At 39.4% G+C, this 16,896-nt stretch overlaps 1 protein-coding gene across 1 annotated transcript in view; it reads right to left on the reverse strand.

Annotated features, from left to right (window-relative positions):
* The window catches only part of Zdhhc21 (zinc finger DHHC-type palmitoyltransferase 21), a 52,351-nt gene extending 36,254 nt beyond the window's left edge, over nucleotides 1-16,097 (reverse strand). The window contains exons 1-4 of the mRNA XM_051188115.1: nucleotides 15,932-16,097; nucleotides 11,015-11,161; nucleotides 4,153-4,349; nucleotides 2,736-2,834 (exon numbers count right to left, since the gene is read on the reverse strand). Coding sequence (XP_051044072.1) covers nucleotides 2,736-2,834; nucleotides 4,153-4,306 — 253 coding nt within the window. The 5' untranslated portion in view covers nucleotides 4,307-4,349; nucleotides 11,015-11,161; nucleotides 15,932-16,097. The remainder of the gene's footprint in view (nucleotides 1-2,735; nucleotides 2,835-4,152; nucleotides 4,350-11,014; nucleotides 11,162-15,931) is intronic.
* Between the last annotated feature and the right edge of the window lie 799 nt (nucleotides 16,098-16,896).

Consider the following 16,896-nt stretch of genomic DNA (forward strand, 5'->3'; position numbering starts at 1 on the left):
CTCTGCTAACAACTGAATGTTGTGTACCAGAGCTGGCAATGGCAGTGACTGGCATCTCCAAGCCAGTAGCATGCTGCTGGATAGCAGCGTAGACCAAGGCAGTGAGCACAGCTCTCAGTTCTGGTGGTAAAAGTACCTGCTGCTATCTTGGATAGACCATGGCTAATACAGCTGTGGCTTTCATTTTAGCAATGTTGTTGTTTACCAGATAAAAGATTCATGGCCAGAAAAAGATAAAGATTTACAGTAAAGACAGATTCAGATTAAGAAAAACCTCTAAAGGTTTACAGTGTGTTTTAAAATATATGTAGACTTGGGAGAGAAAAAGAATAAAATGGTTTTGAAAAGACAGAGTAGCTGGGTGTGGTGGCACACACCTTTAAATTCATCACTCAGGAGGCAGAGGTGAGCAGATCTCTGTGATTTCAAAGTAAACCTGGTGTACAGAGTTAATTCTAGGAAAGAGAAAAGTTACACAGAGAAACCCTGTCTCAAAAAATGAAAAAACAGAAGTAGAAGAAATAGAGTAATAAAAAAAGCCACATAAAGATGGAAAGCACAGAGAAACTTTGGATACTATACACTATTATGTTGTCTTTAAATTGTTTGACTGCTAAGGAAATAACAACAACTGTTAAAACAAATGCTGCTGGATTAATTCAATTTATATATTTTAAAACTGCTTTGACTTCAAAATTTAAGTCTAAGGACAGGTTACTGGGGAAAAGAATTTCTATTTTTGTTTCCACAGAAAATGAGAAGCTGTGGATTCCTTCCAGACTAACATGGTTCGACCAAGCCAGACCCCCTGAAACAGTGTCCCAGGTGATCCAACATTCAAAACAGTTGGGGCAAGGCAGCCTTAGAGACTACAGTCAAGATTTCTGAGTCTTCTTAGGATCCCCATGACAGAGCCCCCTACCAGCAGAAAGCAGTTTGGAAAGAACGACACCCAAATTCCCTAATATTATCTATAAATGTCTGTTTTCACTTAAATGGGGTTGGTTATAAATGTTTAATGACCACAACCAATCTTTTTAAAGGTAAAAAGGGAATTACGGTATAGATATGAATACTTTGCTTTGGAATGAGTTTTCATTTATTGATACAAATTTAAGGTCAATTTTGTGATATGTATATTTCTCCTCTTGTTTAGGTATTATGTTTATATAGCTCACTTAGAAATGCAATGTATAATTTAATACAGATTATAGTCAAAACTTATAGTTAAGTTAGGATTTCTAGATATACAGAGATATATTTGAGATAATAGACATTCTTCAAACCTTTCAAAGACCTACAGAATATGGCATTTAAAATGGTTTAGGGAGTTTCTTGACAGTGAGATATAACTGCTCCTAGCAACACCAACTGTGTCAGAAAGGAAGATGGACATCGAAGAAAGGCGTTATGAAGTTTGCTTTCAATATGGCAAGACTGGCCATTTGGACAAGATATTGCTCTTGTCTGGACTGTTTGACTTTATGCTGTATAAACTGGACATGCAGGACCCACAGGAAAGTGACTGCTGATACAAGATAGACATTGCTACAGGGTTCCTGCTTCATGGAAAAGTCTGACAGATATTCTGCAGGACACAGAGAAAAATCACTGACAAACTGCCAATACATGTGGACAGTTTAAAGTTTCTTGCTTACCTGAAGAGTCTGCCAGACAGACACACTATGGCCTATAGGCTGAAGATAGAACTTTACAGAAGAACTTCGGGTGACTGACCAGGCAGTGAGTTTTCTCTGTCATTTCTAGAGTTTATATATTATTCTTCTGTGGTCTTTGATGGAGTTGAAGACAGTTATGGTTAGAGTTTTCTTTACTTAAGATAAAGATAAGTTACATATAAGACTTTAGACTCACAAAGATAGGACAGATGGTAGAATATTTTCTTTAAATCTTACTAAATGTTAATGTACTAAATATTGTTAACTGTGATTCTTATTTGGTAACTGTTGTGTGATATATTTTGCTATGCTAAGGTTAAAACCCTACTTTTTATTTTAGACAGAAAAGAGGAGCTGATGGGAGATGTCATTCTGTAAATATGGTTCTCTTATTGGGTAATGAATAAAGCACTGTTGGCCAATAGGAAAGCAACATAGGCGGGACTAGGACACTAGGAGGAGAGAGGAAAGAGTAGGGAGGAGATTCAAGATGGAGAACGGGGAGAAGAATGCCAGCCCCTCTCTCCGGTAAGATGAGACCACATGGAAGTATTTAGATTAATAGAAATGGGTTAATATTTAAGATAAGAAACTAGTAACTGGCCAACAAAATTATATCTAATACAGTGTCTCTGTGTGTTACTTGGGGCTGGCGTAGTAGTGGGCCCAGGCAGGCAGGGGAAAACCTTACTCATAACAGATGGAGATAAATAAATCTTTTCTTCATAAAACTTGCCAACCTTGGGTATTTCATTATAAATGCAAAAACTTAGCAATGTGCCTATTTTTCTGTTCTAAAATTTTAAGATCTAGAAATCTGTGTGACAATTTCACAATAGCGGAATCATAGCTACTCCCTTTAGATGTCTGAGGAGTAAAGGAGGGTCACAAAATGAGGGAGTGGGAGGGGTCCTGTAATTGAAAATAGGCATGTTAGCCAAGACTTCAAAGCGGTTTCAAATGACTTAAACAAACCACATATTAGGAATAATAAGATGTGTTAATAAATATAATTTCCAGCATCGGCAAAATGGATTAACCTAAAGAGAAACTGACCTGCATGTGGGATCTTGGGGTTTTCCGGCAGTCTTCCAGGGTCAGTTAAGGAGGCCCTCACTAAGGCAACCAGACAAAATATGGAAATGCCATAGAATACTGTAACATGAAATTAAATAGAGCAATTAGTCATTCACCCTTTAAGATGTTTTCTCAACAAGCACAAAGTTTAAAAAATGCATTTTAACCAACCCCACCAGGATAACGTTATCAAAAGAGTAGATATTAAAACAAAGAGGATTTATTTTACTCATCATATAGTCCTGCCAAGATAACACTACACTAAATGTACCAATTTAAATATGATTTTCTAAAACAACTGATAAACTTAGATTCTTTCATACAGTGGCCCCCGATAATGATAAGTAAATGAATGGACTCATTTAAAAGAATCAAAACAGCACTTAAAAAGTATTCTGCATTTAACCTTTCATCAACTCTATCTTTAAAATCATTCTAAATTAGTGATATTCAATTGCCTCCTTTGATGTATCTTAAAGAGATGTACTTCAAAAATGAAGAATTAGAAACATCTGAATGCTAAAGTAACCATAAAAATAACACTAAGGAGCAACTGAGATTCAGTCACTATAATTACACAATTCAAGTTAAAACATGGGCCTTTTGTAAGGAAATAAAAAGCCAACACACTGAACACATAAAAGGAAACAGTGCTCACTGAAAGTGTGCCTGACTGCAATGTAAGTGTGTTTGTTTGCCTGTGTGTTTGACATATACCCTACTACAGAGCTCAGGCTGGCCTGGAAGTCACCATTTTCCTGCTTCAGTCTTCTGAGTGCTAGGACTACCAGATATATGATCATATCTAGCAATATGGATTAGGCTTACCACATGTACAATAAGAATTACAATTTCTTATAGCTCTTATGATATCAAAAAGAGGCAAAACTGTAAACACGATGGATGATCTCAAGAGTCTTTTTTTTTTTTTAGGATCATTAAATTCTCATCTACCAGTAATATATCACATCCCCTTCCCTATAATGCCTCCATTTTCAAGCCAGGCACAGTGATGCATGCCTGAAGAAGGCAGCATAAGAATGGCAACTCTGAAGCCATCCTAGGTTATAGAGGGAAGCCCTGTGTCAAAATATAAATCAATCAATCAATCACCTCCCATGTCTGCAGCTAAATACAAAACAGAAATAGAACTGTTATCAGGCTTTCCTCTTGAACAAAATAGTCTTCATGTACTTCCCAGAGGGAAACGAATGTAGATATAGTATCTTAACTCTGCAAGTCCAAAAAGGCCACTGTCTTAAACAACTGTAATTTAATTAAGAGGTTAGCAGTACTACTGAAATAGCATATTCAAATCATGGAGACACTGTACTTCAAAACATTCACAATGAGAAAAAAAAATCTTTATATAAGGTAATAAGACTTAGAAACTTACTTATTATTAAAATGCCTGGAATATGTCCTTCTTCATAGTGAGGAAAGAGGACAATTTTGGGAATTAAAACAATATTGTATAACCAGACAAAGACAATCAAACCCATGCAGCACCAACCATGTGGGTCAACAACAAAGTGAATCCGAAGCCCCATTCTGCAGTCCTAGAACTGCCTGCCAACCCACAGGAAGACAACCCTAAGAGAGAGAAAAGGGAAAGTTACCACCATGGAAAAATGACTCAATGGAAAACCGCATCTCTGGAAACTACATAACAACATTTACTGAGTTTCCTTTGTGTATTTAGGTTTTGTCTCAATAAGAATTTAAGGGAACAAACAGAAAGTTCACTAAAATCTTCAAATAATTTAATTTTAATTACCCATTATAAATCATCACTATTAGAAGTGAAAATTGGCATGATCTGCTCAAATGAAGATACTGTTTTATCCTTAACTACAAATGCTAGGTGTAGACACAAAAGACATGTACAAAAAGTCTTAGCACTTTTACCAGGAGGCTAACATCACAGACTCTATATCTGGTTATCTTACAGTGAGAGGTGTGTGTTCTAGCTGGAAGGGAATTTGAGCCTCTAAAGAGCCAAAAACATTCTGTACTTTGACCTGTATTTTGTAGGTATATGCAAATGTAAACATAAAGACAGTATGTATACTTAAAACTACAATGGAAAAGCTTACAAATCATTTTAATATGGTAAAACTAAATAGAAGTTACAAATAGTTAAAATTATTAAAATTTATGGGATGAAGCCCAACTAATCTCATTACTATCAACTCAAAAAGACTCCTGTTTAAATGGGATTTTCATTCAGTTAAGAGTTAGCAATCACCAACAGATCCCCCATATGACAGTCTCCAACTCAGCTCAAACTTCAATCCGAAGTGATGTCCACCAAGTGACCTAAAAGATATCTGTACTACAGTAGACACACTTACAAAGATTAAATGACAGTTTATTGTATACAGTCTTGGGGCATCTCTTACATAAATTATAATGGTGCAATAATAAATCAGGCCAGTCATCCTCAAACTTGCAGCAAAACAGAATCAATTAGGGAGCTTAAAAAAGATTCCCAGACCCCAACCCAGGTCCACCAAATAATTTCTCACAAGGCTCAAATTCATCCCTGTGCATCATGAAGGTGACTGCTGGCTCAGTACATGTACCTGTACTAGTTGTTTCCTAGACAATGTAGATACAACTATTAATAAGCCATAATCTTAATCAGTGGTTCTCAATCTATGGGTCACGACTCCTTTGGCCAACCTTGATCTCCAAAAATATTTACATTAAAATGCTTAACAGTAGAAAACTAAAGTTATGAAGCAGCTATGAAAATAATTTTATGGTTGGAGTCACCACAATATGAGGAACTATATTAAAGTTCACAGCATTAGAAAGGTTGAGAACCACTGTCTTAAATAAACAAGTCCAATTTGAAAGTGTCATTTAAAAGGGTTAATTTATTGTGGTAAGTTCCAGATCTGTGAACAAAGTCATCAGTAAATGCCCAGAAGATGGGACCTAGTTACAACCAGATTCAAGTAGCACTTCCAGAACAGACACAAACTGAGCTCAATCTTAAAAGATGCAAGTTATCTTAGAAAAAAAAAAGAAAAAAGAAAGGAAGGAAGGAAGGAAGGAAGGAAGGGAGGGAGGGAGGGAGGGAGGGAGGGAGGGAGGGAGGGAGGGAGGAAGGAAGGAAGGAAGGAAGGAAACCATTGCAACCACTACAAGAGTACTGCAAAGAGACTGAGCATCACAGGAGTCACAATCTGCCACCAAAAGTCACAATGCCTCCCAGGGACAGTGACTGGGGAACACAGAAGGGCTCTAACATGAGGGAAACACAGATGTCATTTAGAATGCTCAAACTTTATTCTTATGCACAGAAGAGCTATTCAAATGGGGATTAAGTAAGATTTGTATTTTAAATTAATGGCACACTTGTGTGGAGAACAAAGTTAAAGACAGATCAGTTAGACTAAAAGAATAAAAGAATATGAAAAACAAAATTAATTTTAGAGAAGAGACCAATTGAAGTAAAATCAAATCAGTGAGCCTCACTAAGTGACTCCCTACTAGGAGTTAAAGAACAAACAAAGATGACTCCCAGATCAGCAGCTGGTATCACCCGCAGTTATGTGATTCTAAGAATGACTGGTCTCTCACTGGAGGGCCTTAGGGTACTCAGCAGGCCATAGGCTACCAAACAAAGATCAAAGGCCACCAAAGTTAAGGAGAATACCTCTCCTCTCATCCTTAGAAACTTCCAACTCCTGGGGCAACAGAACAGCTAAGCAACAGTAGACTGCTTGCCTAGCATCAACCCCCAGGACAACCAAGAAAATAAATTCATTTAAAAATACTAGTTCCCTTTTTAAAGAAAATGGCAGGAAATCCATTGCAATACTCGCAACAATTTAAATCAGATAAAGTCCAAACAAGTATTTTTATGAGAATGCTGAAATAGGAATTGAGCCTAGGTCTTTTAAAAAGTAAAAGTTGAACATCATTACCATTTAGTCAGAAATTTACAAGACAGTTCAGGGTCATTAAAGAAAACCAGAGAGAATAAAGCATACTGTATAATTTGCTAGGAATCATTACACTAAAAATTAAAGGAGCACAAACACAAATAAATACATAGCTAAAGAGATACATTCCAAAAAATAATTTAGGAGTATGGGAAATTGGAAAAGGGCTGTGCTATATAGCCCAGGCTAGCCTGAAATTTAGTATTAATATTTTCACCCATGCTGTCAAGAGCTACAAAGACAGAGGCTCTGCCTCCCAACATACTCAATAGTATGAACTTCATTTACCTTTTCGGCCTTCAATGCTTTGGTTCTACTCAGTACTAACAACTAATTTCACATGCTAGAGTACTGTGGTGCCTCATTCCTACTCTTGTTAACATAAGAAACAGAAACAGAAACCAATCTGATAAGAACATAGGAAAATTATCAACTATTCATCTATTGAACTGTTTTTTTCTAAATTCCTTTAGTTTTGAAGCAACTAATTTTTCTTATTATTAAAAGATCAATCCCTCACAACAGAAACTACTACAATGACAAAATCATTTAAGATGTTTCTGTTTCCCTGAATGAAAATACATATAGATGGAAAACTCTAAAACAGCATCCCCAAGAAGACTGACCCCAGAAAAATTAACAAGTAACACACTGTCGAATATGGAAAACAAATACCTGATTAGTAAAAATTAGTGACACATGGTCCTGGGAGAACAGCAGTCTTCTGAAAGCCCCAGCCAAGAGCCTGTGATGGGTAGAGTGGCAGGATCACTCCAGTGTGGATGTCTACCAGGTGTGGCTGATGGCTGGACAGAAACTATTACACACTCTGAGCAACAACCAAACTCAACAGCGCTTAGGCTTACAGGCAACATCTGCCATATACTTTCATTAGCTGGAGATCCCCACACGCTAATTTCTATATTAAATGTGAGCTCAATCAAACTTTGAAGTGACTAGTCGATGAACTGGTTCGTCAACACTTGAGATTGCTATCTGGTGACTGTACTTTAGTGACTAGCTTCATGATGTAAATTATAAATTACTACAGCACAAACTACTTTTAAAGAAATTAGAATTCAACTGTAATAGACTGCCCTGAGGGAATATTTACAATGTTCAATTTATCCTGAAAGTATAAGATCTTACATTCATTGCCATTTTTGGCACCACCTCAGAAAAAAAGATTTGAATTATTGAGGGAAAAACAAACAACAAAGAATGACTACATAACAGAAAATTGTAATAGCAGAATGAAAATTTTAGAGAAAAGTAAAGATTAGCTAAAATAACTAACAAGAAATGAAGTCAAACACATATTTGCAAACAGTTTTCTATGACTCTCCACTTTAGCTAAAACTGGTTTTACTACTTAGTATTTCACAAGTATGACATTCATCATTTGCTGTTCATGTCTGAAGTATCCCCAGCACTCTGGTTATTGTTTAAATTAACTCACTATCCAACATTAATACAAGTTTCCCTGGCACTTTAGTTCACAATGATCTGTTTCCTTATGAAAGTCAATAAAATCTGACTCTGGAAGAAGAGAGCAAGTGATTTTAAACTCTTGGAGGAAGGATGGCCTTCACAACCAAGACCCACAAACATTGACTGACCACATAAAAATTTAAATTCCTGAGCTCAAAACACACCAAAAACAAAATTACAGACAAGGCATTCCTGGAAAAAATATTAAAATGTATGACTGATAAGAGGCAGGCAAAGCAAATAGATGAGGAGACAACTCACAAACAGAAAATAGTCTAATGGGGAGTCATTACTGATGAGGAAATGGACAATGACTAGGTATTTTTTCCTATGTTGAGAAGACACAGGGAAAAGAGCACCCCCACACATTGCTGACCTGCATGTAAGTGAATACAATCCTCTTGAGAGGGCAATCTGGCATACCCATCAAAATGTGAAAGCCTTTAGCCCAGCAGTTTTATTTATAATAGCTATGAAAGCTCACTCGCAAATGTACAAAGTGGACAACAGAACAAGGATATACAGAGATACAACACCTTTTGTAGTCATAAAAATCCAGTACCATCTAAAACCTTTTTGTAGCTTCATCAAACATTCGTCAAACTCAGGAAAAGTACATTTAAGATTGAGGCATTCTGTGCTATGTGGGTGTCATTTTACAAAGCCAAAACTGTAAGTCAATCCTGAACTCTAGTTAATAATAACTTATAGTCAAGTATGAGGGTGAGGTTCCTGACATCTGCAATTTACTTTGAAATAGAACAATAACAATAAAGTTGACTGATGGATGGACAGTGAGTATATGATGAGTTCAGACCGTCAATTATAGAACCTATGTAATGGCATTCAGGTGTTACACCTCAAAACTTATTTCTGTTTCTGTTTGAACTTTTTTTTTCAAGGTGAAAATTTAAGGGCCCAAGTTATAGGACAGCTTGTATAATAGTTCTTTGTTAGAAAAAATAGAAGTGACTTCTACATGAAGGGAGCCTGAAGGAAACAGTAACCAAACTGCTAACTGTGGTCATCATGATACAGTGTACACTGGGTCAACTCTCATGTGCTGTCTGGCTCACTGGGAAGCTGGCTCTGCAAGCTGGGTTACATCCTACTTCAGACCCAAGCATGTTTATGTCATAAGTCCTCCAAGACTGTCCCACCTACATCTGTGACAATGAGGAAAAAAAACTGCACAACAGCCTAAAAGTAAAAAACCTGTCCCTGACAACAGTAGAAAGTGAGCCATCTCCAACAAGAGATTACAACTGTTTGTCACGGTAAAAATACCTGACTCAGGACGGGAAGTTCAATCATAGGCAGACCATCCACAGAGAGAAAGCTCACAGGGGAAGTATAGCTGACTGCCTTAACTTCCCCAGTGTACTTCTGCTTGACAGGGCAAGCCCCTGGCTTGATGTTGTCTGTGTTAGCTATCTCAGTCAAGCTACTTCAGTTGTCACTACTGGATATTGTAAACTCCTGACTTGATGATGTTCTGCTGTCAAGCTGCTGTTTCTCTCTACTCACTACTTGATATTTATTCTTTCCCTTTGCTCCCTATACTCACTCATTTGAGACTGAACACATGGCCGCCACATCCTTTAGACCCCATATAACACATGGCTGACAGAGCAGTGAGGAAGATGACTTTTATGTTGTATGTAAGTACTTATGTTTTCTTCTAAGTTTATTAGTGAGGGCATGTAACTCTAAATTCTTTTCAACCAACTGAAAAATAGAAAACCAACTGAAAAATAGAAATAGCCTAAAGTCAGACACCAATGACCTTACAAACAAAATGTTTCATTTGAGAGTTCTTACTTCAAAATAGTTTTTAAAGAGATACCATAATAGAGGGAGCCATTTTAGGTTTGAAAAGAAAACTGACTCTAGAGAAATATTCAGAGACCTACAAGGATGACCCCGACTAACAATCTGAGCAACAGTGGAGAGGCTGCCTTAAATGCCCTACCCTGCTAATGAGATTGATAACTAATGTATATGCCACCATAGAACCTTCATCTAGTAGCTGTTGGAAACAGAAGCAGATACCCACAACTAAACACTGAGCCAAACTCCTGGAATCCGGATGCAGAGAGGGAGGAGTGATAAGCAAAGGGGTCAAGACCAGACTAGAGAAACCCACAGAGACAGCTGACCTGAACAAGGGCGAGCTCATGGACCCCTGACTGATAGCTGGGGGAACCACCATAGAACCAACCCAGACCCCCTAAACATGGGTCTCAGTTAGAAGGCCTGGGCAGTCTAAGGGACCTCTGACAATAGAACCAGGATGTATCCCTGCTGCACAAAAGGACTTTGGAAGCACACTTCCCATGAAGGGATACTCCCTTAGCCTAGAGCAGGAGGGCTAAACCCTACTCCAAATGACTTGACAGATTTTGATGATCCCTCCTGGAAGGCCTCACCCTCCCTGTGGAGTGGGTGGGGAATGGGACTGGAGGGGAGCTTGGGGAACATGGGAGGGACGGAGGGATAGGGAACGGGGTTTGATATGTAAAATAAGAAAAAGTAATAAAAAAAAAGAAAAAGTAGTTTTTAATGCAATATAGAAAGATCTGCATACAGCCATGTAAGATTTCTAATTTCAAAAGATGTTTCTGAAGTTTTAATGAAAAATTTTTTAAGAAAATACATTCCATCAAAATTTAAAATAAAAAAGTCAAATAAGTCCAAATTGTCTTTAATTCTTCATCGGCAAATGGACAATCTACTAAACACAAGATTCTAAGGCCAAACTATGCCACAGAAAGCAAACACTTTCCCATGTAAAATCAAATGCCCACTTACCACTTGCAAATTCACTGAGATGAGCTGTAAGTTTTCTGGCACTTGCATTTAGAAGTGGTATCTTCCTGGGTCATTCTTTTAATTATTTCTTTATATCACTTATTCCATCATATGGGCCTCCCTTCAATAACAGTTTCCCGTGAGTACCTATGAACAGTTTAACAATAATTTCTCACAGAGATAAAAACAGTAAGCAGGTAGACATTCTGAGAAAATGCCAATAACTAAAAGTGTTAAAAATCAGAAATAAGACGACCCCACCCCACCTGACCTGTGTATTCATTCATACCCTCCTCCCAGGAGCACCAATGACCATTATTTCCTGGAAGCTCTCTTTTGAAATCACTCAGTTCCCATAAAACCAATCATGTGTGCTGCATTTGGGCTCTGCTGAACTTCCTGAGCCACAAAGCACAGGGTCACAATGCATTCTGAGTTCACTTGGTGACAGTCAGGACAATGAAGACCAAAATGTGTAGCTACAAGTTTCTCAGCAAGACTGATGAACAGTGAATTCCTATGGTGCACATGTTAGAATGTAGTATTATAAAAATCTCTACATAGGAAAGACCAACTCACTTCTTTAGTCAACCAAGTAATTAAATATATACAATCTCCTAAAATACTGATGCTAAAGAGACTCAGGTCCTCTGGAAGGGCAGCGGGTGCTCTTGGGCACTGAGCCATCCCTCAGCCCCCACTAACTCTAACCAAGCTCAAAGTGGTCTCCTTCCCTTTGCCTTGGTCTTAGGGGCCAAGTATTTATGACAAACTTGAGGAGTTGCTACTCCTCAATGGTAAATAAATGAATTCTGTTTTCCAGGAGGGGGGGAAAAAAACCCAGAGAATTACAGATAGTGCATTTTGAAATATGACCAAAGTCAATACTGCTGTGAGGCTAGAGCTCTAGGGTGGCTTCCTCACAGCACTTTCTGTTAGTCACATTATTAGGAAAGAGCACAGGATAATCATCCATGAGTCAAATCCCAGGCGCTCAACTTAAAATCAAGGAAGACATCACTCTCTGTGGAATGCATGAAATAGCCCCTAAGTGCAGAAGTTACGGAGTACCAATATCCCAATGTCATAGAACATTAGCACCATACATCTGTTAAGAATACAAATAACTCATTAAATAATATTTCAAACACACCACAATAAAAAAAAAAAGCTGCAGGTGAATATCTTTAAAGACACCCATAAGGCTATTTTGATTTTATTCTACTCTAAAAATTAGTTAATCATAGCAGTTATCACTAAAATACCAGTCTCTAGCTAACTCTAAGAATCAGCCAATAAGCTAATACAAATTTTAAATATATCACAGATAGTGTATTTATCAACAAAGAGAACCTAACTCTAGTATGGGCATTAAAAATAAGGAGCTAGTGTCAAATTGTGGCACAGCCTCTTTTCACTTTCCAAGCTTCACTGCAAAAACAGGGATAATGATGCCAACTTAGAGGACCACTGTCATACTTTAGTGAAAGCTGCCTAGCAAGGAAGCAGCATTGCCCAAAGGTGACTTGAAAGGAAAGTGAATTAAAAGTAACCATTGCTTCTAAATTTAACAATTACTAGATAAAAGCATCCCTGCATCCCAACATTAAGAGTTGTACTAAAGTTTAGCCATCCATCTACTTTTTACTTCCTTTAATACCAAAGCTGGGGAATTATTTGTCATAATAAACCCTTTAGGGCCAACGAGGATTGGGTAAAGGCACCTGCCATCAAGCCTGAAGACCTGAGTTCAATCTCTGGGACCCATATGGTGGAAAGAGAACCGACCCCTGCACATTGACCTCTGACTATGCAAACACATATGGCAAGCATGCTCCCACACACATGCATACATACACACTCACACAAAATAAATAAGCTGTCAGGAAAACCCCTTCAGTTACTGTAGTCTTGCCACTGGCATTGTATTGCATTATAAGTATGCAGGAAAGAGGCATGCCACATGCTGCCTGATATATTTTCAAACAGAAAAAAGAAAACTACAGGTTTGATCTGAAACAGTCCCTACTCCAAATCTCAAGCACAAAGCATCATGTCAAACTAGGGAGTGAAGCATGGATGGAAATCAGCACTTGACTTCAGAAGCTGATGAACAAGGCTAACCAAGGCATTTGGAGACACAGTTCTCCAAGAAGAGTTGGAAAGAAATGTGGGTGCAGCAGTATCCAAGTGTATTCCCCTTGCACCTCCAGTGGTTTCAAGAATGCACTCTGTGGGATGCTCTCAGTCACTGAATTTGAACAAAACTGAACATAAGCTGTTGCTCTTCACACCCATTTGTAATTGTGTGCACTGGCCTCATGAGTGAAATACTCGCAGATAATGCACTTCAACACTGAACTAGAGTTACACACTTCAGTAGACTACTCTCCTGACAAATAATTAAGTAACTTGGAAGACAAAGAATGTGGTCAACCAAAGACAGACTTCCAAACATTGTCTCAGAGTACAAAAGTTCTGTGGGTATTTTCACTGAGGAATGTGAGAATAACAAGAACACAAAAGGCAACATTGATGTAGGGTAGGGACAAGTTCAGTAAGAACCTTCCTCCAAAAATAGCACCACGAAAAAACGTTCAGATAAAGTAAAATCAGAAATGAAGAGGCCAAGTAAGGTCCTTCCTGGGTGTTAACCAGGCATGTTTTTCCAAGCAGGAGAGTGAGTAAGCTATAGCCCTTCAAGTAGTCACTGGACCAAGATATCCTGTGACAAGAAAAGCTAGAGTAGGTCGCCCACACTTAGCAGGATTTACCAAAGCAGTTATGACTTAAGCACAGTAAATGCTCCCAATCATGAGGGCGCCTTTAATCCCAGCACTTAGAAGGCAGAGGCAGGTCAATCTCTGTGAGTTCAAGGACAGCCTGGTCTAGAGAGGGAGTTCCAGGACAGCCAGGGTTATGCAGAGAGCAGAGAAACCCTGTTTCAAAAAACAAAACAACAAATAGAAAGTATAGCTTATGGGGACTCTTAACCAACAAATCACAACCCTGACAAAACAAGAAGTAGGTTTCTTCCTACTTTTGCTTTTCATCCTTTTTTCCATCCAGTGCCAGTGATCAAACCCAGCACCTTGCTCATCCTAGGCAAGAACTCTACCAATGACTGACACAGACACATATATGTACACACACACACACACACACACACACACACACACACACACACGCACGCACACACACACACACACACATACACACACGGAAACAGATCAAAATCAATTTCAATAAGAGCCATTTATATACACTGATGGTAAATGAATGATCTTCTATGTCTACAACATTTGAAAAATTGAGTCTAAGCCCTAACATTTTATTAAATAATATAAGAAAGTCTACATACCTTTTCTTTCCCTATGCTGAAAACGTTTCCATAGACTCCATGTGGACATCCCCAGAGTTCTAAGTTTCTTTACTAATATATGTGCTTTCTGAACCACCCACTATGAGTTAGAGAAATCAGTCAGTGGGAAAATAAGTAAAAAAATGTTATGATCGACTGATTTCCCTTTGTCTGGATGCTAATTGCTACACTGATGTGTAGGTAGGTGCTTAGATGTTTAAATTTTCTTAATAAAACAAAGCATACTTAGGTATCAGTTTCTCTTGAACATGTACTATTTTGTTTCTTCCAGCTATAGCTCCTAAAGGATCAATATATATCTCCAGTTTGAAGATATCTAGTATAATTCTACGGTTTTACAAACAAATTGAACTCTGGCATTATGGTACTACAAACATGTTTACATTTCCCCCCCATGAAATAGATGATTTAAATGTACCCTCACCATGCCAAAAGGTGTTAAATTAAACACATGGCATTTGTCAAATAAACATGGGGAAAAAAAACAAAAACAAAAAACCTTTCTTTAAGAAGTTTAGCCTGGCTCCCTAAATACAAGAAAATAAACTGGATCCCTGACCTACCCATGACCCCACAGCTGGATAGTACAGGAACCAAAAGAGAACCTGGTTTTTCTTTCCTCAACTCCAAATCGTATTTGTTTTCTTTCCAACTGATTTAACGCCTCTTCAAAAGCTTTCCTATTGAAAGAGGGCACAACTAAGGTAAAACAGAAGACCCCTCTGAACTTTATCTGTGAATCTCAAGCGCTGGAAGAACTTAATGAGATACTGCACCATACCCTTTCATCTAGGAATGGCATATACTAAGCAGTCATCAAATGGTTAAGTGCTATTATTATCTTTTACCACAAAAGTAGGTAGTGAATTTTTTTTGGGGGGATGCACATATTAGCAGTGGGTGGAGGCCCCATTTGACAAGCCTTTTAAACTTCCGCTTAATTACCCTTATTTTGCACTGCAATTTTACACTGATTTATGACCCACCCACAATGACCTTGATTTTTTCCCCCTCCTGTACTTTTATGAACTGTTAGACTGCAATATTTTCAAGTAATAATCGACCAGGTCCTGTTAGCCCTGAAGATACAAACATCTTCCACTGACTCATAAGGGATCTTAAAATGTGACCCAAATACAGCTGGAGAAAGACCATAAATTTTAAACGATCACTGCAGTTAAAGTCCAGGTAGCGATTACAGAGCATGGTAACAAGTGCAAAGTGCTGCCATGCGAAAAGCCATTTTCTCAAAACCACCGGTGTGGCCGAGGGAGAGGAGAGAGAAGGTCAACGGAGGTGCGCGGTTTCTCCAGGGGATCCTCTGCAGCTCCGCACCGGCGACCTCGAAATGAATGAAACGCGCGGCCACACCGACAACCCGGCCCCGTAGGTGCAAGGAAGCCGGAATCCCGGGGAGAACTCGGCGGATTTCTCTCACCATCCCAGTCCATTCACCCGGCCCGGGAGCGGCCCGCGCGGCCTCCGGGTGGGGTGCTCCGCGGCTGGTGTAGGACCGCCCGCCGGCCCACACTCACCGCCGCCCGCTCCGCAGCTCTCCACTGGGCTCCCCGCGCCTCCGCCGCCCAGGCCGGGCCGCGCTCCCCTTCCGCTTCCGGGAGCCGCGGCGCCGGGACCGGCCGAGTGGGTGTCGGCATGCCCGCGCGCTCGCGCGGAGGCACGGCCGTCGTCGCCGTCTCAGCTTCGCGCCCCGGAGCTGGGATGGGAGCCGCCGAGGGCCGAAAGACCTGAAAGCGCTCCGCAGCCCGGCGGGCTTTTGCCTAAGCCTACCTGCGCCTCTCGGTCCTGCTGCCCAGGCCCTGCCAGGTGATCCGCCCATGTTCCCACGACCTCCCTGCATAGGAGCACCCTTAGCTTTAAGCGGTGTTCTCATCTTCCTTCTGTCAGGGGGACAGACCTTTCTCCCCAGCGACAAGTTACGGATTTCCATAGTACTTTGCTTCAAAATACAGTCTGCAACATTTGACATTGTCTTGGATCTTGTAGAGAATGCCTAGTCTCTCAGGCTTGCTCATTCTATACCTGAATTTTAATAGGATCTGCAGGTGACTCCTATCAGTACACCCCAAAGATAGAAAAGCATCCGAGTTCAATAGTATTACGAACTTTAGACCTAGCCAGCCAAGCTTTTTCCAATTCTTGTTGCAACTTAAATCCACATTCAAATAATCTTTGTATGTATTTCGGGAGATCTCTATAAAGTTGCCAGCTTTCCAAGCAGTGAAACCTAGAAAAAATTATTGGACTTTGCATTTCAAATAATCCATCTCCCAATCTAAATTGTCACCATCACAAACGCCTGAGATAATGTGACTAAAACATTTTGCACCTCACTCCAGCTCCTAATACAGCGCTGTAGGAAGCTTACACTGTTCACCGTATGTGGAGCTAGGCATGACCTGGAAGGAGATAAAGTGTGGCGTGGCGGGGAGAGAAATCGCCTGATGTAGGAAGTTTGTACTTCCTACAAGTTTTGAATGGT

The sequence above is a fragment of the Phodopus roborovskii genome, unplaced genomic scaffold (assembly GCF_943737965.1).
Source record: "Phodopus roborovskii unplaced genomic scaffold, PHOROB, whole genome shotgun sequence".
NCBI classification, from domain to species: domain Eukaryota; kingdom Metazoa; phylum Chordata; class Mammalia; order Rodentia; family Cricetidae; genus Phodopus; species Phodopus roborovskii.